Source organism: Corvus kubaryi, unplaced genomic scaffold, assembly GCF_017639235.1.
Source record: "Corvus kubaryi isolate FWS band 111438036 unplaced genomic scaffold, C.kubaryi_AGA036_p1.0 138, whole genome shotgun sequence".
NCBI lineage: Eukaryota > Metazoa > Chordata > Aves > Passeriformes > Corvidae > Corvus > Corvus kubaryi.
Genome location: NW_024580672.1, coordinates 23,362,742 through 23,384,398, shown reverse-complemented (window position 1 = coordinate 23,384,398; position 21,657 = coordinate 23,362,742). Strand labels below are relative to the sequence as shown.

The following is a 21,657-nucleotide window of genomic DNA, read 5'->3' as shown; positions in this document are numbered from 1 at the left end:
AAATGCAAGATTTTTAGTGCAAACACAAGGTGTTTACTAGGTCTTGTCAGAACAATTACAAACGTCCCTTGCCCTGAAAGCAACTTTAGTAAGAGGAGGCATAGGGCCTGACACGGGCATCATATCTGCTCTAAGACAAGTACATGGGCGTCTGGAGCAACCTGGCATGACAGGAAATGAATGAAAATTAACAGGGGCAAGATGATACTACGGAGCAGTCAGAATTTTACAGGGTAATGTCTTTACTTTTAAAGCATCTAATGTTGTCTTTAAAAACCCCATCTGGAAAATACTCCTTTCATGGCAATTTCAGCACAAACTGCTCACTCATTTCCATACTGTACACCAATCAGCACTGTGAATAATGTATTTGCTGTAACAGGAAACATGAGTATGTCCGTCACTCTAAATGTCTTAAAAATGATAAAGAAATTAAGTTCAAACGCTAAAAATCAATATATTGTTCTAGTTAATTTACTCATAATAAGATCATCCTTAAGAAACAAATCTTTAAGGTGTTACCTGACACACTGTGATAATTTGAGCAATTACACAGAGATTTAAAAATGCTGTGACTGGCAGTTCATTCCAGAATTATATGTCATAGGCAGTTTTCAGAAGACTGCTTTTTTTCCTCCAAAGTCAGTTTGACCAATGTATTTATACCTAAATAAGAGCAAAGATGATGCAGGATCTATGTTTTATCTGTTCCAACACTGAGTTGATGATATTACGTCAAGATGTTTGCTCTACAATGCCCAGTGACCAGCCCAACAGGAATGTTTGATTAACACCTGAATGAAAACACCATCCATCCATACAGGTAATATATCAATAGTTAGCTCATACCTGTGAGCCACTGTGACCCCACACTGCGGGGAGTACAGCCAGGCAGTGTGTATAGGAATGACTGCATTTGCAGCAAAGAATATTTCCTATTTAATTTGAGGAGAGTTAAAAGCATTTAGGGCTGATGCCTGTGTCAGCTGCAGTGCCCATTGCCTCCTAAGGGAATTACCAGAACTGCTGGTTTTCTAGGGTGCTGTGTAGTCTGTAAAACCTGCTGATGGGAGTCTCACTTTTTGCTCCCTTTCTCTTGGCAGCGCTGTTACATGCATTTATGTGCCAGGGCGGAGGAGAAAGAAATGTGCAAAATTCTAAATTTCTACATTATGCAGCTTGACAGTAATCAAAGGGTTATAAGGGAGTTTAGGCACCTGCAGAAACTGAGATTCTGCTTGCTTCAATTTAAAGCAATGAGGCACTGGTAAAAGGTCAGCATCTATTGGTACACTGCAATGGGCCACCTTGGCTAAAATCATACACGTATGAACCCCTTCAAACAGGGCAACTTAATTCAGTCATTGGAGTAGAACAACAGCAATTACTCATCAAGACCTACAGACCAAAGTCAGAGCACTGGTAGATCAGGAGGTGATATTAGCAGCATTCATCAAATCCATCTGCAGGACCCACCAGAGAATTCACAGCTGTGAAAGGGAAATGAAGTTTCAGACCAAAAAGAGGAGATGAGCATACAGAAGTGACCTCAGAGAATTAAAACATGTGGACCCTGGTCACCATAACCTCCTTTGCCAGTCTTGTGGAGCACACATTTTTTTCCAAGACACTTTGGAAAGACAGTAGTTTTATCCATCTTTCCAGTCACAGCAAGTTATTTAGAAACTGATTCAGCAGTCTACTGACTTCAGATAAAGGTCTGTGGAAATGCTGATTCTTCCCATTTATCCATGAAAATGCCATACACAACTCTGCCTGATTTTAAAGCTACTTCTTTCTCTAATGAAGACTTTGTAAAATGATCTATTACTATATATTTTGAATCTCAATCTTCTTTCTCTCATTGTCAGTCTTTAAAATCATGTTTCACAGAGAAAAACCCAAATCATTGAATATAAATGTACCACTTATGCTGTTTCTGTAAAATATAATATTTCTGCACATATCTATATATCCTGAATGGCAGTGCTGTCAAACCACAAACACCCACATAAATGTAGATCTATGGCACACAGAGAAATGGCACCAAAGAGATTGTTCTCAGCATTAGGGGGATGAGGCACAGCAATGCATGGCTAGCAGCACGGAGGGCTAACACTATTGGTATGGATAAGCTGTCAGCCAAACACCCTGCTAACAGTTCCAAGGGCTCAGCCACCCCTCTGTTATGCAACGTGCAGCAGAGAATCCAGATCTTATCTTGTGAGACTTTTGTTACTTGAAAAAAACATCAGAAATCAGAACCTGTCATACTACTCAGGAAATTAGTTTTTAATGAGAGGACTGAAGTATATGTAAAGGATAAACTAGTTAAGAAGCCAAAAGCACTGACACAGATTAAGCCTAGGCTCCCACTCACGCAGCACCAGTGAGCTTTCTGCTGACCACAGAAGCTCCTTCCACACCCCAAGGGCTCCTTGCCCAAACGCTGCCCTGCAGCAGTGAATTGCATCCCATCCCTCACGCTGCCCTGTGCCCAGTAGAGAGCCTGGAGCACCCAAGAGGTAACACAGAGACTACATCCCCATCACCCTGTGCTCCAGTCCAACTCCTCCAGCGGACGGTATCTGCTCTCTAGACCATCAATGTGATGTGAGGGCAGTGTGGCCCACAGGCCAGTGGCCATGTCCTGTGACTAACTGCTAGTCACAGCTGAACACATGCTTCCCATTTTCTGATGGGAAAAATGGATTTTGTCACTCACTCTCCTGGGATTTCAGTGCTTACCTCAATTTAAAAAAAAATTGACTCCAGAAAAATGCATTCATGCAAATTGCCGTTTTCACAACTTTGCTGAGACAGACACTAAAAATTATTGTAGTAATTCATAAACTGTGCACAGCAGCTTGTGACAAAGCTCCTTCAAAATGTCAGGAATGACTAAGTGGATGCTATCCTTAAAACCAAAAGACTTTAATTAGGAATATCCTGCTTGCAAATATGACACACTCAATGGATTATTTCATTAAACTTTATATATCCGTTACTGTGAAACATTAGTTTGTCCCACTTGGGAGTCCAAACCAGCATGCACTGTACTGTCCTGTTACACAGTTACTTGTGAGCTGCAATTCAGCAGAAGTATGAAATATGGAGAATACAGTTTTAGTATTACTTGTAGAGTGGTTAAAAACTGGAATTTTCTTGAGGAATGACTATGAAATGTTTCTTACTTGGGCAAAACTCCCATTGTGGGTTGAAGATTCCCCCAGGCGAGGCCCATGAGGCAGGCTTGGCTGACATGAGTCTTTTGGGGAACAGGCAGGACCACAGAGGCAAACGAATGCTGGGTGTGCCCCTGGGGGTGTGTGGGGAGCTCCAGTCATTCTCCGTGCCTCCCTCACAGAGAGCCAAGCACCTCGCAAGGTCATTGGGAACTTCCAGACACCGAACACTGAGATGTTCCTCTTCCAGCAGGGATTCAAATTTGTACCCTCCTTGTGTGGAGAGCTGCCGGGTGCCAGCAGGTGGGTGCTGGGGCAGGCGAGGCAGGGCACACCTTTCACCCAGCAGGGCTCTGCCTGTGGGCACTGCTGGCAGTGAGGACTGCTGGAGGCAGCTCCTGGGAGCAGCAGAGAGAAGGATTTCAGCCTGTGCTTCCCACAGCATTTTTCTTTCAACACCTATGTAACACAAATACACAGACAGGAGGCCTCAGACCAGGGATCAGAACCCATCTCTCCATCCTTGCAGCTGGGTACCCCACTCTCATCTCTAGCTGTGCTTTTTGTATGGAAGTGTCCTTAAGTATAACTTTTCAAGTTAAACTTACTATTTGCTTTTCTCTATGCGTGTGTGCAATCCTGTGTGCATGCAGGCATTCATCTGGGAGGTTATGAGGGGTACCTGGAGAGTGCAAGAGGATTGAGCTATGGCAGAGAGATGGTGAAAAAACAGTTAAGCACCTTTCTATCTTTATTTGGCTTGCCACAGACTTTGGGCAAGATGTGGAAGCCTTGGTATGCTGCTTGTGTGCACAAATATTAACTGTAAGGGATGATGGTGAGATCCATAAACTTGGGGATTGGAATGCAGGTGCAAACATTGCCTCCTTGGATATTCTTTTCCAAGTCACACAGGTTAAAAAGGGCCAAAGCACGTTAGCAGATCATACTACAGGCTGGACTACAGAGTGTAAATACAGATGCTGAACCTACTCTTCGTGCTAGACTTAAACAAGAACCAATGCCTAATAAAAGAAATATATCACAGTACACCTGAATTATCCTTAGGCCTTACAGCAGCTGTATAGAACAGGACAAGTGGGAAAAGGTCATGAAATAATATTTGTAACTTTGTGCGATGGACAAATTCTACATCAGAATAATTCATCTATTTGAAGCTTGCAGTAAACAGCTAACCCAACACATCTGGACTGACTTGTTTGTGCAATCTGGCTTTACATTTATGTTTTGCTAGTGAGAACAATTTATTGGTAATATTTCCTATCTGTCATTTCTCATTTTGCAGTTTATCCAGTGGCATACCAACTAATCATTAATTTAAGCAAATGCAATTCTAAACACAGGAATGCTGCCTCTGAATAAACAAACAGAGCATGAAGCTATTTTCCTATTAATACTTTATGAAAATCAGGAATCTCAGAAGACTACCTTAAATAAAAGAAGCAGTTTCAGGATAGGCAGGATTTCCTTGTGACCAGTCTGAGGTAGCAATGGTCCTAAGCAATCAATTTCCTTTCTCTACCCTAATTTGCCCTTATACATCATATTCAAGATTTTATCTGGACAGAGGCTGGTTGGCTCAGTGGATAAACCTCTGGCTTTTCACCTCTGGGATCATGGTTCAAGTCATACCCTGATGAAATGCACTTGATCGTCCTAATCTAGTTCCTAGTGGACAGTATTCCCATTATCTTTAAAAGGGTCAGAGCCAAGGCCATTGGAAAGAGTGCATTGTGTTATATCTTGTCTGTTGATTAATACATTTTCAGTGATGCCAGATCCTTAATCTTCATAAGCATACATATTCTCACAAAAATTTTAAGAGAGGTCCCTTGTGACTAAACCTTTCTGCTCAATTTGCATATAATTTCAGGATTTCCTGGGAATATAACCCCCCATCCCTACCCCCCAATAAATTGTTTATAATTTAAAAGTATGTTTGCCTGAACTGTTTGCAATAACACCTCTAAGTTAACTAGAATGATAACGGATCACTTTAAATCACTACTTCTCAGAGGGAGAACAAGACCTTTATACTCAATCTGTTCTTACAGCACATCATAATTTTCTTCTCATACCATATCAGCTGAAGCCGAAGAGACACACAGAATAAAGGGAATTTATTCTGTGAAGGGAAACGGAGTCAGAACATACTCTCCGTAAGAGTTCACTGTTTGTCCTCTCCACCAAGAGAGCTGCTGCACAATTAAAGTAAGAAACAGAACCACTTCTATTCCCTGAAAATCCAGGCTGGGAACCACTGGGTTTTTCACATAACATTCTTGGATGTGGTTTGGAATGAATGCTGGTACACCACTGGTGCCCTCTGAACCCTCTGGTGATCCTGGAGCTGCGTGCGCCCATGGGCTAATCCTTCTGCCCCTGAGCAGCCGAGCCCATGGACGGACAAGGGCTCTGTGTTTCTGTGGGAGATGGGCCAGTGGGGGCTGGAGCAGCAGGACCCAGGACCACCAGAGACAGCAGGATGCAGGAGACCACCAGGGCAAGCTCAGCTTCACTACTAGTCACCAGCTTCCACAAAGATCAATAGGAAAAAGAGATCATGATTTTAGCAGGAATATCATTAGGTTCCACTTTTAAGATAATTAATCCACTGAAACTTTTACTACACAGTTGTGGTCGAAATCCTAAGGACAGTGCATTAGCTTCTACCTGGATTGATTCTTTAATACAAATCATACGAAAGACAGTAATGTAGGTATCATTCCTCATTTCTAATTGCGGTTAAAGATTATAAAATGATTCCTGATGATTAAATCATTCCTCTGTAGTCATTACAAGGTTTTTACATTCTTACTATATATTTATTTAATTGGCTACTGAAGAAATACAATTTAGCTTGTGGTTCTTTGGTACAGGTCAATAACCTGATTATATTTTTTTCATTACATAATTACCCTCGCCTTACTTTTCTTTTGATTGTTTTGAAATTAACAGGGAACTCCTTTTGAATAAAACCCCCCTTATAGCCTGATCTATCACAAACAATTTAATAACAAATTAATTAAACAACAAATTAAAGAATCTAAAAATATCTGGTGAAAGTGTAGGTTATTTAAGAACCCCCTGCCCCTCTCCTGGAAGCATTGGCATGCTGATTTTTATCACTTCAGGGCTGGCAGATTCAAAGCTACAACCATGTTATGAGTCAGTGACATACTGGTGAACCAGTGTGAGCTCAGAAGTGTGGGCAGCACCACAGACCCAATCAGGAAATCCATGCAAGGGTCCAGGGCGCTCTCCGCACCTGCAGGGACCTCTTGTGCATTCTGGGCAGAGGAGGGGCAGGAGCACAGAGGGGCAATGGGGGCATAGTGGTGGCTCCCAGTCACGGGCTGCTGCCTCTGGGAAGGTGTGAGAAGCCTCATTTGTGCTTGTCCACCACTCATGGGCAAGACCCCAGAGCAGGATGACACCATGGAGCCGATCAGCACAGCCTGGCTGTGTCCTACTATCCAGGTCAGAAACGCTGAGCTTTTGCTAATTGAAAAGAAACAGCTTACACTGGGATGTGTCTGACACCAAGGTGGAACTCCACATGTTGTACCTCCTCCTGTCCACCTCTCTCAGTGCTCCTCTGTAACACTCTCCCCATATACCCACACAGGACAGCTCTGTGTGGTTATGGACTCACACCCTGGTCTGTCTGATGGACCAAAACTCTGACGCACAATTCAGAACACAGGAATTAAATAATAAAACAGCTTTGCATTATTGCAACAGCTGTTTTCAAATAGGCTTTATCTTTTTTCCTATCACCACAGAACTGGATAAATCTGAGTGCTCCTTTCTGAAATACAATGATACAAGATGGTCATTGCACTCTGAGGTAATCAATATAAGTAATTGCTAAGCTAACTTTGGAATAAACTACAGATGAGTCTGAATAAGCTACAGATTAGTTTAAAAAAATTAGACCTGACAGATTACTGTAGGCATTTCAAACTGAATTTCTGTTAAACAGGTGATTTGTATCTATATCAGATTTTTCATTAAAAAAAATCATTTTTATAAATATATATTAAGATTCTTTTTGTTGATTGCAACGTAAAAAGGAAGGAATAACTGTGTATGGACAATGATAAAGTAGCCTGTTGATAATAAATATTTGTCAGGTCTTGTCACATCCGTACACATTCCAATGTTACTGAAGAGACACGGCACTGATAAAAAAATACTCCCTGAAAAATCAATGGATTTTGAGCTAAAGCAGTTGCTAAACACACAGAAAACATCTTTATCCAACAGCCACAGTGCTGTGAAAATTCCCAAGCCTTGCATTGGTACAGCTAAGGAAAATTTAATCTTCCCAAATACTCATCAGGGCACTCCATCCTGCAGACCTGACAGCCCCACTTATAATTAATTATACAATTTCGATGGGAATATCGACTACACAAAGCTATAAATCATAGAAAAAGTCAATAGGCATGGACACATTCAATCATGTCCCGACCAATGATTACTACTCTTAAAATACAATAATTATTTTCAGGAGCCAGCTTGAATTAAATTTCTGTCAGGCTGGTACAAGACCGGCGGTTGATGAAGGATGCGATGGATTTTTTGGGTTGAATTCGGCACAGAGACATTTATCGTTTTAGATAGGTAGTTTGTTTTTAGTGATCATGGTGCTGCGTGTTTAACTAGACCATGAAGATTAGATTATCTCCAATGGCTCATTATATCGTTTATCTCTTTCTTCCATGTTTGATCTGGAAGATTTCCCGCTTCTTGATGCATGAAAGAAATGACTACTGATTTTGAAATGGAATATGTTTAAGTTGGATTCTGCCTGTACCTTCACACCCTGCAGCCCTGTATGCAAATCAAGCAGCAGCCACCCAAAATACAACCAGGACATGGCAAACGAGCACCAAGAACAGCTTCAGGAATGTACTGGGGGAAAACACAAATGACAAATACTTGAGTTGTTTTAAAAAAAGCTAAAGAAGTTATTATAATAATGCACATAGGGGAAAATCTGGGACAGGAATGGGATTAATATGGAAATAGGAACTGGGAGGAGACTTGCTGCTTTGAATGAAATGTCCTCAAAACTGCAAAACATCAGTGAAAGAAACATCAGGTATCTCCAGGGGATGCATTCACCTTGTAAATTTAAAACAAATAACCCCAAACTGATTTGACCATAACTGCATTTGAAGATATGTTGCCCACAGAGGTACCCCTTGTAGTGAGCCCACAGGCCATATGAGCCACACTGTGGGACAGCAGCAAGTACTAAAAGGGGAATCAGATCTTCACTTCCCTCATGGGTCTCACTCATCAAACTCTTCTGACCTCAACAAATGAGTGAAATCTCAGATTCTCACATAGAATTAATCTCCCAGGTGAAGCCAATGTAAAATCAGAGAGGGTACCAGGGCTTCAGCTGCCCTCCATGTCCTAGAGCCTTGCAGACAGCCCTCCAACAGCCTCACAGTCGTCTGTGAGCAGTGAGAGAATGAGCCGTAGGCAGGACAGAAGAGGAGAGAGATGGAGAGCCATGGATCCCGTGTACAACCCATGCCCGGGCACAAAACAGCAATACTCTGTGTGAGTGGGCACACTGTGTGACTGGTACAGAGCGCAGCTAAACTGGGAGGTGGGGATGAGGGCTCTCTATGTATTCCCTTAGATATGTAACTCCTAGGAACCCCAGATGAAATGGAGAAAGCTGCAAGCAGTGGTACACAGCTTTTCCAGAATGAAGTGGCTACCATTTGCAATAAAACCACATTAAAGAAAATATAATGTCCCTCTCCACAGAAAAATCATAGTTCTTATTACAAATCAGAGTGTTAGTGTCCCCTGTCTGCTTAATCCTCTTGGGAAGCCCTGTATGCTCGTCCAAACAGTGACAGTCTGCTGCAGAGTTTGAGATTGCTATTCTACTTATTCTTCTGTTTCTAGTAATTTTTTTGTACACTTAGAAGACCCAGGTATTTTCAGAAGGGCTTTGCATTTAAGGGGTTTTCCTAAGTTACTGTGTGATGTGCAATGAAGAGCTAGGAAGAAAAACAGGATGCTTGAAGAAATGCAGACCAGAGGATAGACAAGAAAAGTGAATTGTCATGTACAATTAATTTACAATATTTTTCTATGAAAAAGAAGGTAAACATGCCAAAGTTAAGAACCTGTAAACAAAATAACTGGCTAAGTGATGAGGAAATCTGGAGCAGTTATTGTGTTGGCTGAATTATCTCTTCTCATTCTGCAGACAGGAGGGCTGATAAGGATAAAGGGCTGGTTAGAGAAATGCAATTTGTATGTGAGTTCCCAACTTACTCCTTTGAAAGGGTTTAGCAATGAACTTACCGCAGTGCCATTGTTGTCTCTAAATACGTCTTGATTAAAATAGTCGAAGAGCTTCTTTTCTAATTGCAGCATAACCTATATAAAAAAATAGGGAGAAAGGTCAGCAAAGCTCTTGGCAACTCAACACCCAGCTGCTGGCAGTGACCCTTTCAGAGACACACAGCCTGTTAAAACCACACATTTCCACATGTCCAAAGCCCCTTGTCAGCTTGCCCATTTGCTTGGCTGGCAATCACTTAAACAGATCCAATTAACTGAGCATTAGGTGTGACAATCTATATCCCTCCCCTCCCTTTACATTATCAGTTTGGAACAACTATATTCATGCTTTGTAGAAAAGAAAGTGAACATTCAACACTGTTTCTATTTACATAGGGGTGCCAAGGGCATTAAGTTGTTTACCTTTCGGTCATTATCAGATTCACGAAATATTAGCTTGACTACTTCATTTGTGTCAGCTGCCCGGATGGTCTGCATTGTGGCTTTTGCACATAGTGTCTAAGAAAAACACAAGAGGAGAAAGGGAAACAAGCTTATATGCAACAGAAGACCAGATTTAATTGAACGTTATCAATAGATGTATCTTCAACGCCCCCCATGAAATATAACTTGCTGTAGGTCAAAATACAAAGCATTGCTAATTTAAGTCACTTCCACTCATGACGGACTTGAAACAATAAACTGAATTACCATTTGGAGAGAAACAGGTAACATTAAGAAAATATCGATCAGGAAAGGCAAATAGTCATTCAACTTGTACCATGCAGACAGGTTCTTTCACAGGTATCACTGTGTGCTGTATCACACGTTACTTGCAAACATCCTCCAAACCACTTCTTACAGATAATGACCAGGTTTTGTGCTGATTCTTAAGAGCTGATAACTACATTGGCACTACAGTTCTGTAAGTTAACCCTTGTTTGCAAAAACGTCTGCCCTGTAAATTCATATTCCAAGTACACTTTGCAAGTCCAAGAAACGTTTACACAATCTGATAGCAATTTTCAGAGTTTACTTTGCATAGCAAATTCCCTCTTTTAAATAAGAGACATCAGATCTCCAGATTTTCTGAGAAATGGGTGCCTAAAACATATTATAAACCAACATTTTATCAGGCACAGAGGTATGGATTTCCATGCCAGTATTGGGCCTTGCTCCATTGGCCACTGGCCTGGCTGGGACCCAGTTCCACAGCTAGTGGGGAATAACATGAAATGGGCTGCTCAAAGGCAGGCTCCACCACAAGGCAACAGGTGAGAATCTCGAGCTTTTAGCAAAGCAGTTAGTGAAGCTTCCAGTATGTTAAATGCATTGAAATGCAGGGATCTACATCTTAACTGTTCACTGAGTGCTCTGCGGCCTCCCTGCCTGGGCCAGGCTGCTGGATGTTGTGCAGAGGTACCCGTGCCCCTCTGCCTGGCTGCTGGGAACCACAAGGCAAAAGTCATGAAGCGGACCTGAGGAAACATGGGCATTGTTCAAAGACACAGATGTGTGCCCACACCTGGGAGGCAACTCAGCATCCATGGCTGCTGCTGAGGCACACGCTGCTGACAGGATCTGTTCACAGCCCTGGATATGGACACTGGCAAAGACCATCCTTCTGAATAAAACCTTATTTTCCTAGAGGTTCTTAAGAAAAGTGTTTTAAATAAAATGAGTCAAGGAGAGGCAAAGAGGTGACTTTCCTGCTCTGCCCACCCCATTCCTTTTCATAATGACCAGACAAAAGGTTTTCATTTTCATTAATTTGTAAAATAAATATGTCCTCTGGTAACAGGGTATAGAATTTCACATCCTACTACGTGCTTCTATCTCTCACAGATAGAAATACTTATATTTGGATTCATTATCAGAGGTACAGTGTCTACCAGACACAACACCATGAACTACAGCTCACTTCCCCTTTCCCCGTTCTCCCTTTCTCCTGAAGGCAGAAATACATGCCAAACATGTATTTAAACAAAAATCCATCTGCTTCCAAATACTTTAGATCTCAGCTGAGGACACCAGTGCCAGAATGGGAACAATCTGTCAGTGGACATTTTGCTCCCATTTGACAAAAATTTGATCCTTGATAAAGGCCCTCGCCTATTGGCACAGTTAAAATAAAAAGCAGTGAGTTGAGCAATTTCATTTTTAACAGGTAACTTGAATGTGATTTGGTAAAAACCCACAAATCTGGTATTTTTCTTCCAAGTTTGTGAATGAAACAGGTGTTGATTCCCCATCTCACTGAACAAATGATGTCCATTTCTGACAAACTTGCTGACTGTTTCCTCCCTCCCCAAAAGCAGTGCCATGTACATCTAACTCCAGGTTTACACTCGGCACACTCGTGGCACCAGAACAGCTGCAGGTGTCTGTGCAAACACAGGTTTCACTGGCAGAAGGAGCACTGGCCCCACAGGCACGGGCTGCTCTGCGAGAACTTCATCTGCTCTGCAGGACTTGAAGGCGGTTTTTTTGAAGGCTTGGGGAAGAGTGGGAACATGCTGGTTAAACGTCACTCTGCCTGGCAAAAGGAGTGGCATGCCAGACTGCTGTGGGAGCTGCACCTCTGGGACCTCTTACTTTTAAGCACAGACCTCCTACCTGTTCCCTCGTACCCATGCCAGTCAGATGATCCCTTTGTCTGCTCAAACATGCAATGACCGTTTTGCCATCTGTGTCCATACAGAGCTAAGTGAGGTAATCCAGCAGCGAGCCATTCCCAACCATGCTCCCTCCGACGTGGGTGATTGAAATTCAGAGCACAGATCAGATAATCGGGTCAAGCCCAAAAAAAGAGGCTTTGGGCTCATGTGTCACAAATCAGTCTGGTCCCTTCAAACAGCACACCAGATTAGAACAAGCACCCGAACAAACCAGAGCGGAAAACCCGCAGCTCTCTAAAGCTGGTTTCTAAAGCCCTAACAAATCGCTCCATCTTTCACTCATTTAAACTTTCCAAATGAGGGTCAATACGGTCCCCGAGCATCCAAATGCTAATGCGCTTAAGTGCGTTTAAGCAGCTTTCCAGAGTGAATGGGCCAAAGAAGGGCTCGAAAAGACACGGCAGAGTTACTGTCACTGTCAAAAAGTCATTGTAGCCACCCCCAGAGTGGTTGCAATTCAACAAATTCATGATTTCTGTCTCTTAAAGGCATCTGCTTGAGAACATTTTTTTCCCTGAGCTGCTTTATCTCACAACGTCAGGCCAGCTCCAAAAGAAAAACCCTGCGATCGACTCTTGAGAACCAATACAGAGAAAGGACCCACATACCTTATTGCTTTCAAATTTCACACACACAAAAAGTTACCTTATTCACAGACAAAAGTGATTGGGCAAAGGTTCATTTCTTATACAAGCTGGAGGCACTCCTTTTTTCCTCCTCCTTTCAATTTCTGCACAGTCGTAGTCACCCAAGCAGAAAACTTTCGGGACCATGTGCCTTTTTAGGCAAGTCTGCTTATGAAGGGATTTTTTGTTGCTAGCAAAGAAAATCAAAATGCTATGAAAACTCACTGTTCCTTGCCGGGTATTCCCTCAAAGGTATTCTTTTACAAGGGCAGAAGAGGGGAAACCAGATATCAAAACTCTACATAACTTTTTTTTAAAAACAACATATTTTTTTTTTCTTTGGAAACAAGATTTGGTTAAAAAGCTTGCAGGAGAGCTGTATTCAGAGCTGAGAGAGAGCTCAGTAACCAGCCTTTTCCTAGCAAACACAGCCGTATCTCATTCCTGTTTTCCCATACTCTACACAGGTAGATGCTTTGTAGCACTTTTGAAATAACCCTTTGCAATAATTAACGTGTATTGAATTGCAAAACATAGTAACAACTTTCCTGACAACAGCCTTGGAATGTAATAACAACGTCCTGTTACACAAAGCTAGGAGGAAATGTTTTTTATACTTACAGGAGACAAATCTGGAACTTCTAAGCTCGGCAATTCTCAGAATTCTCAGAACAGAATATGCTGTTGATTTACAGTGTAACACACCTTCAAAATACCTCTGTTCCCCCATATACACCACACATCAAAGTGTTTAAGACTGCATTTCTGCATAGTTACAGTAAATAGGGATACAGGCATTAAAACAATAGTTATATACATAAAACACACAACAGTCTATAAGATACTTTATATTGTGTTTATACGGGAACACTGTGAGCAGCTGTGGATGGAACTGCTGCTTCCTGCTTGGCTGAAAACTGCAGCTGATTTTTCATTGATTCCACACTCCTGCTTTCTGAACATCCTTTAGACTCTGAGTCCATCTCCTGATGTGTGAACTATTACATGCTTGTAAGTCCCTCAATAGTTTTTGGGGGGTGGGGGGAAACCCCCCAAAACGTGGTATTCAAGCACCTACAGACTCATTCTATCCTGTTGCATCTGTCCACTGATGCTAAAGATGTGTATTATTGTTCTCTATTATTTGAATACTCTTCTTAGGACTTACTATTACTTTGAATTCTTCTTAAAAAATGGAAGAGAAAATAGAATATATACATTGCTCCTTTACAATTAAAAAGTTCAGCAATAGTTGCCACTGAAATTTGCAGTGAGCTGCACAGATTGACACAGATGTGCTTGTGGCTGTGAGTGCTAGGAGAGAAGTGCAGAGTCTGAAGACTGCTAACAGGAGCCAGGTGAAATAAGATCTTGAGCACATGAGCAACCAAATCAACTAAATTTAAGATATTTAATTTTTTTCCAGTTACATACTCTGTGGATTCTGGAAGAAAAGACAGACATACATGTATCATCTAGTTATGAAAGTGAAATACTTCTGAAATGCTGCTTAAGTCCCAAAATCAATCTGACACTTATTAAATTAAGATACTCAATTAAAAATTATTATTATTATTATTATTATTATCTGGATGCATATTCTATTTGAAATAATCAACATGGCAAAAACTTTGCTGCTTTGGGAATAACAGGAACACCTATCTTGTTTGGGCTCCTCCTTACCTCTGAGTGGCCAACATGATTTCCTGGATATTGGGAATACACCAACAGCAAATTCACTAAGTCACATGACATCAGAGAAATAAAACTTGCATGTGAGAAAAACAAAGTTACATGTAACTTTCTGAGTCAATGAGAGTTGTGCATTTAGCTACAGGACAGGTAACACTGTGCTTTTTAAACTCTACCTTGCCATTGAAATGGAGGCTTCTTATAGCCAATTGTTCACAGCCACACAGGTTTTTGGCTTCACAGCTGCTGCAAATATCAAGGGGATCCCAGGGCTCAATCTCCAGGGTACAGCAACCAAACTCTACCTGAGAGGACATACACTTCTACTGAAAACAATATCCTTTAGACGATATATTACCTTGTGTTAACTTTAACTGTGTGCAAATAGCGATAATATCCCAGAACAGCTACTTTACAGCAGCAGGAATTGAACTCAGCAGTGACATAAGTGTTAGTTGAATAAAGAACAAACACCAACAAGTATTAATGAGAATCCACTTACAGTATCAATATGGAAAATTACTTTCTCTTTGGATGCTCCCAGAGGAGCCAGCTCATAGCCACGGGAGCAGAAGGGGTGGAGGAGCCAGGTCGAGGGAGAACGAGAACCCCTGCACTGTTCCTGTCTTGCAGCACCCTACTCATGTGCCCTGTGTACAGCCCTTCTTCTGAGGGCAAAGCACTACTGCTGACATGACCCTGCTGCCTGTACCCATGTCAGGACTGACTGAATCTCGTGGGCAGATTAAAGAAGCACCGATCCTACCTCTGTGAGAGCCTGGCCCAGGAGCTGCCCAGGACCTATGGGAGCATTTCGGTCCTCTCCACAAAGCCCCCCTGCTGAACTGTGGCACACAGATATTCTGGGATATTTTAAAATGCCTCTTTGGGTGGTGTCTGTGACCAAAAAATCCTAGCACCAAAACACTATCCTCATGCTCCCATTGTCCCGAAGATCTCCTGCCTCCCTGAAACAGATGATCCCTGCTGGAAACAGCTTGCCTTCCCCTTTGGTCTCAATTTCACAGCTGCACTAAGTTAATTGTAAAACGCATTTTCTTGTCCAGAAACTGAGATAATTCATGGCAAGGTTACCACAGTGTGTCACCCGGCAATGCCAAACCGTTCGTGTTTACTCTTCAGGCACCGTGCTGAGTGACCTGAGAGTCCCGGTGACGGCGTGGCCGCTGTCCGGTGGCGCAGTGTACCTGTGCACCTGCCTGTGCCCAGCGTTGCTCACCTGCTCTGGCACTGCCCAAAGCACCACCCAGCTCTTACAGAGCCACCCTTGGCAGCAATGGCTGCGGTTCCTGTGCGTGTTTGCTCAGGAGGCAGTGGGGCAGGGCTGCCACAGCACACTGCTGCAGTCCCCAGCCCGGGCAGGGACAGGCACTGGAGTGGCTAGCTCACTGCTGGAATAGCTGGCCCAGTGCCAGAGTGGCCAGCTCAGTGCCATGTGCCAGTGGCACAGACTGCTCTTCTCCAGGTCTGAGGTCCTTGACTGTGATCTCTGGCCTCAGCAGCTTTGCTGTGTGCCAACAGCTGGTGGCAATGATGGCTCTCTTTTTAATTCTCTTCTTCAGAAAAGAATCTGAATTAAGTCCAAAAGGCTTCTGCCTCTCAGACTCTTCAAGATTACAGATCAGGCTAGAACTCCTTTTCCATGTTCCCCTGCATGCTGATTGCCTTCTTGTTTTCTCTCTCTGGCTCTCTGGTCCAGTTGCACATCTTTTTGTATTCTCTCGTTTCATTTTCCTGACTATGATCTCAAGCCTGAGTTCAGCAAAGCATCTACATAGTGATTCACAAACAATTTACCTGGAGCTGTCTGGCACTTGTGTGAATCAGGACATGGAACTGTGCGGGGTCTCTGTGGACAAAGGTAAAGGGATTCCCTGCTCACTTTTTAAGGTCTCAGTTTAAACTCACTTGCTGACATCAGACATCAATAATACGCATTTCAGGACTTTGATCAGATCCAGATAAACCCACAGCACTACAAGATCTGGAACTTGGAAGCAATCTGCCAGAAAAATCCCTTACCTCCTCCTGTCCATACTTCTATATAATTTTGTACTACTACTTGATGTCAAGACTCCTGAGGGAGTATTCAAAGAGAAGTATTTGCTTTTTCATAATTACAGAAACCGGGACAGCCCAACTGTTCCTAAGGAAATTCTCTGCATACATGCAATACTTATGTCTTGTCCCATAAGGTGTGATCTTCTTCAGATCTACTCAGATATTCTGTTACTTATCTTCCATTATTTTTTCTGCTTTGGCCATGCAGTAATACCAGCTTGAGAAATTCCTTGTTGGAAAACTTCAGAGCACTTACCCTTTTCCACTCCAGCTGACCAAGCAGAGGACTGGGTGTATTGTTTCTGTTCAGCAAAGACTTTGACGAAGCACACAGAATCTGTGATGTAAATCTGTTTCTGTAGAGAAACGTAAAATCCCCTGTTCTCTTGAATTCAGTAGGAATGGAATAAGAGGCAGCTTCTCTCCTTCTAGCTAAGCTTGCTTTTATCTAACTTGCAGAATAAGAACCTCTATTTCTTTTCATTTTAAAAGCGAAACAGCTTGTGAACCCCATCTGCTCCCTTGTGCCTTGCAATTGCCTTTGTTTTGAGTGGTAACATTTGCCTGTGTTCGCACTGATGGTGTTTGTGTTTCTCCCGCCTCCAAACTTCATGGTTTCTTACAGCCATAAGAAATGAAACATGGGAGCAGTAACATCAAGTAGCAAATATTTAAGCCAACACCTAAGAAAATTATTTGGTGCTTCTTGACTTACTTCCAGCACTGGGCTCTGCAGTCACTGGAGTCTGTCAGCTTCATTCTCCTTAAGCCTTGCAGGGAGCACATGTCCTGACAGAGCGTGCTGGGACTGCGCAGCGTGGGCATGGCCAGCCCTGTGGCTGCTGCCGAGTGCTCCACGCTCCCACCTGACCTCAGAACGAACAGCAAGCCTCAGAAACCCTTCCAACCAGCACTGCTGAAAAGAGTAAATTCAGGAGTTTGCCCTTTAAATTAATGGGGGGTTTTGTACAAGATCAGTGGTGTGACACAGCTCAAGTTCAAGGCTTAACCTCAAAAGAGTGTCACCCTTGGGCTCCCACACAGGAGACTCTCAGCAGCAGGTATAATTGGGAGCTGACTTTTAAAACATGTAGTGTTGGGCAATTTTGAAATCAAACTACGTACGTACCTAAAATCTAGATGTCCCTAGGCAGCCACTGAATACTTTTTTCACAAAATTAGAAATAATAAATAAATATTATTATTTATTTTTTCTTCTTCCTGTTATGCAAAACAGCAAAAAAATCCCTAGTCCCTCAACAAAGATGGGATTTGAAATGTGGAATATGTAAGTGACTTGCATGTGAGTGTGAGGCATGAGTGTGTTGTGGGCTGCCAGCAGCTCAGGCTTGGGCTCTTGCTAAGCCTAAGCACAACTGTGGGATGGATGGGTGCCCTCCAGGATGGACATGTGCCCTCCAAGAGGGATGCATGCCCTCCAGCTCATACAATGGTCACAAGCATGTACAGCAAAGTGGAAGAGATGTCCATGTTCTTCCACTGTTTTCTGTCTATAGGAAAAAAAAACCCTCCAAGTTAATTTACTTTTTAAGGAAACAAATATGGCAGGAAAGTAATTTTCACGTCACTGCATCTGGTTTCCAGACCTGAACAAGTTGGTAATGCAAAATTCACTGTGTTGATAACTGAAACATGCTGTATGGTGTTACGGTGAGACTAAAACCTTGCTGACCAGGTGATGTCTTCCTGATGCAGCACGTAAACCATTTCTTTACTGTATTTTTCCCCTGTTGTTTTGTCTGTCCAGCCTCTTTGACTCAACTCCTTTTTATCCTGCTGTATCTCATTCATTTCTCATTGACATACTCCCTGTCTAATTCACCATCATTTGCTGCTTTAGTCACTTTTGAAATGGAATATGAGTCCAGCAGCCTGTAAGTTCAAATAATCCTTTATAGCTAGTTATGTTCAAATAGCTCTGAGAGCTGTGAGGTGGGATTGCTGAACTGTCCCTCTCCCACCACTGTGGTTGTGCAAGTGCCAAGCACCTGGCTGCTGCAGCACCCTGACCAGGGCTGAGCTGCAGGGCTGTCCCCAGGCACACTGCCCACCAGCAGGCTGAGGCTTCTTCAGCAAGACCCAGGCCATCATGGAGTTCACCCATTTCCAGGAGCCCATATTCACACATTAAAATAAATGTTTTTGGATAGAATGAATGAAGGAAATCTTTGTAAAATAATGTGCAAGGTGTGTACCCTAGGTTTGCTATATACTCTTGATGAAGGCTAAGATGGACTGACAGATCAGCATGCGTACACACCCACCCCACACCCAGTAAAGACTGGCATCACATAAAAGCAGCTGTGGGGTCAAACAGTCAGCATAGAGAGAGGAAACAGGGTGGCATGTTCTACGTATTTCCTCTATTCACCACTCTGGTAAGGCAGCTCTGAATTCCTTCTGGCGTGGCTTGTGATGGTGGGAGAATAAAGTGCTGTGCAGTACAGCAACGTTCAGGACCCCCAGGACATGGTCTCCACTGACAGGTTCAAGGCTTGGGACCAACAGCCCTCAGCCAACTAGGGATACAACTGATCAGAGAGAGAACGACTTGAAGGAACAGCAACTTGACAGCACTGGCTGGGGATCCAAAGGGATTTAACCCTGCAATGAATGCTGATCCCTGGCTCATTCGACCCCACCAGGTCACCCCAGAGGGCACCACTAAGTGAGGACAGAAAGCTCTGCAAGAAACGAGGCAGAGTCCTCCTGCTTGTAACAACCAAAGAGCCCCCAGAGGGGATGCGACCTGACTGGGCCAAACAACCAGAAAGTCCATTCTACAGAGCTTCTGAAACAGAGATGAAATTCTTTTCATTAAAGCAAACCAAGATTCAAACATGTGAGACACATGAGTACAGAAGTGTTAATGCAGCATCATTTTAGAGCTCGCAGCTGGGGCCGGCTTGTGAAGTGCTATTCTTTCCACTGTATCTTTAAGTGCTGTTAAATTCATTTGTCACTTGATCGAAAGCCAACAGGCTACAAATCTCCCAAGCCCCTCTTGCGCTGAATAGTGACAGGAGGATTCTGTTCCACCATCAGAAAACATTTGTGCACAGCTCTGTCCGCAGTCATACACGCTACTTTAACTCATCTGCCTCCCCATTCTCCCCAGCCTGGGAGGACAAATTGCTCACTGTGGCTCCCTTTCAGAGGCAGCACAGCGCGCAAAGAATCATGACTGAGCAGAAACACAAGGAACAGGCACATAAAAATTCATCACTTTGGCCTCCTGACCTCTTGCCACTGGATTTGGCAAACCCCATCTCAAAAAGTAGCACCGAGGGAGAGCTAAGCAGAGCGGCTGAGTGAAATTACTGACAAAAAATATCCTGGACACAGGAAAACCCCACCAGATGCTTCATTGTCTTTGCAGAAAAGTGGTGCTGAAAAAGGGGGTGATCTACCACATGGCATATTGGGTGGAATAAGTAGTACCATTGTTTCAGGGCAGCTCTGTCACTTTACTGACCGCAATACAAAGAGGTGTAAAGCAAGATTTAATCCTGACTTTTTAGTCAGCAGATTAAAACCAATCATGCCAGATGTCCACAAGACTGTTTAACATACAGAAAGCTTTTTCATACTCTACAAAAAAGTAGAAGTTGTAATAACTTCTTTATTTCCTCTAGAGAGGCCTTTTTCACTCACTTCTAGTCAGGAAGAAAGGAGATGTTGTAATGGATTTTAAGATGTGCTATTAATTTTTACGCTAGCCTTTGTTCTTTTCACTTTTGAGACAAAGCTAAACAAAGTAAATTCTTCAACCCATCCAAAATTAGACAGGTATGCCAAAGAAAACTGCTGGTATAAGAAAGCTGTGATTTTAAAAAAGAATTTATACCCATTATGACCAGCAATGGATGCTATCAGCAGTGTTCAAGTTCTTCAAGTCATACTTGAAGCAGTGAAAGACATGAAAATGTGGTGGTCAGCGTGCTGAGAAAGCAACAGATTCCTTTTCCCGTCAAAACTGGAATGGTGCTGGTGGGACTTCCTGCCCAGATGTCTCCTCACACCTGGTAGCGCACACCCGCTCTAGGATGTGCATGCTCTGCTGCCTACCTGGAAAAGGAGCATACGGACACAGGGCCCCCGTGGGGCTGGCAGGACCCTCAGGGGAACCCCGGCCATGCAGAAACCTCTCAGGACCCTGGCCCGGCACTCAGAGGGGCAGGTTCCCTCTGTGCCACCGGACATGCCCTGGCAGGGGACTTCACCTCCACAGCCACCCCTGCAGTGGGACCCAGAAGCCTGATCAAAGTCACTGCAAGCTAAAATATGAGTGCTAATAAGTGAAAAATACTCACTGAGTGGTCTTATTTAAACTCACCTACACAACTGTTACACACTTGGCAGTGTTGCTGCTTTCTTCTATTTCTACTTATGAACAAATTAATATCCAAAAGTACTGCCATAAAGGACATAAATTCAACAATAACCAAAGCATATTTAGTAATTTTTTCTGCTATATTAGAAAAATGGAAAAAGGTCTGCATATTAGTGTTCCCCTGGTGAATTCCCATAGCAAAAATGCTGCTAAAGTCAACAAAACTCAGAATGTATATTTAATTTCTCATATTAAATTGCAAATAATGTATGCATAAATAATTGACTTGTCTTTGGGAAAAAACTATAGAAAAAATAAATCTCCTTAAAATTTCAGTATTGGGCTGATTTGTATCACATATATCATTCAGTAATTCAGAAGCCATATGGCAGCAAGGTAATGCCTTGCTTGGCATCCCTTATCTATCAGTTGCCTTGGAAAAAATACAACTTACGTATTTCATTTGTTTTCTCATCATGTGCTTTAACAAAATCTTCATTACAAGCTTCCAAAACAAAAGTAACCATCTTAGTGAATCCCTGACCTAAAGCAGTACTGTTAAACCATTTTCTTCATTTCATACCTGGTAGAGACCTATGTGAAGAGTTAAAATCATAAACCAAATGAACTAGCAAGGCACTGATTTAGTTCTACTGACACTAAGCTAGGGACAGGCACAACTCTTTCCTGGCTGTTTA

The 21,657-nt window shown here is 42.7% G+C and overlaps 1 protein-coding gene across 4 annotated transcripts in view; it reads right to left on the bottom strand.

The window, feature by feature from the left end:
• The window catches only part of INPP5A (inositol polyphosphate-5-phosphatase A), a 146,577-nt gene that overhangs the window by 25,800 nt on the left and 99,120 nt on the right, over positions 1 to 21,657 (bottom strand). For all 4 annotated transcript variants that reach the window (XM_042019648.1, XM_042019649.1, XM_042019651.1 and 1 more), the window contains exons 9-10: positions 9,951 to 10,046; positions 9,549 to 9,623 (exon numbers count right to left, since the gene is read on the bottom strand). In XM_042019648.1, coding sequence (XP_041875582.1) covers positions 9,549 to 9,623; positions 9,951 to 10,046 — 171 coding nt within the window. The remainder of the gene's footprint in view (positions 1 to 9,548; positions 9,624 to 9,950; positions 10,047 to 21,657) is intronic.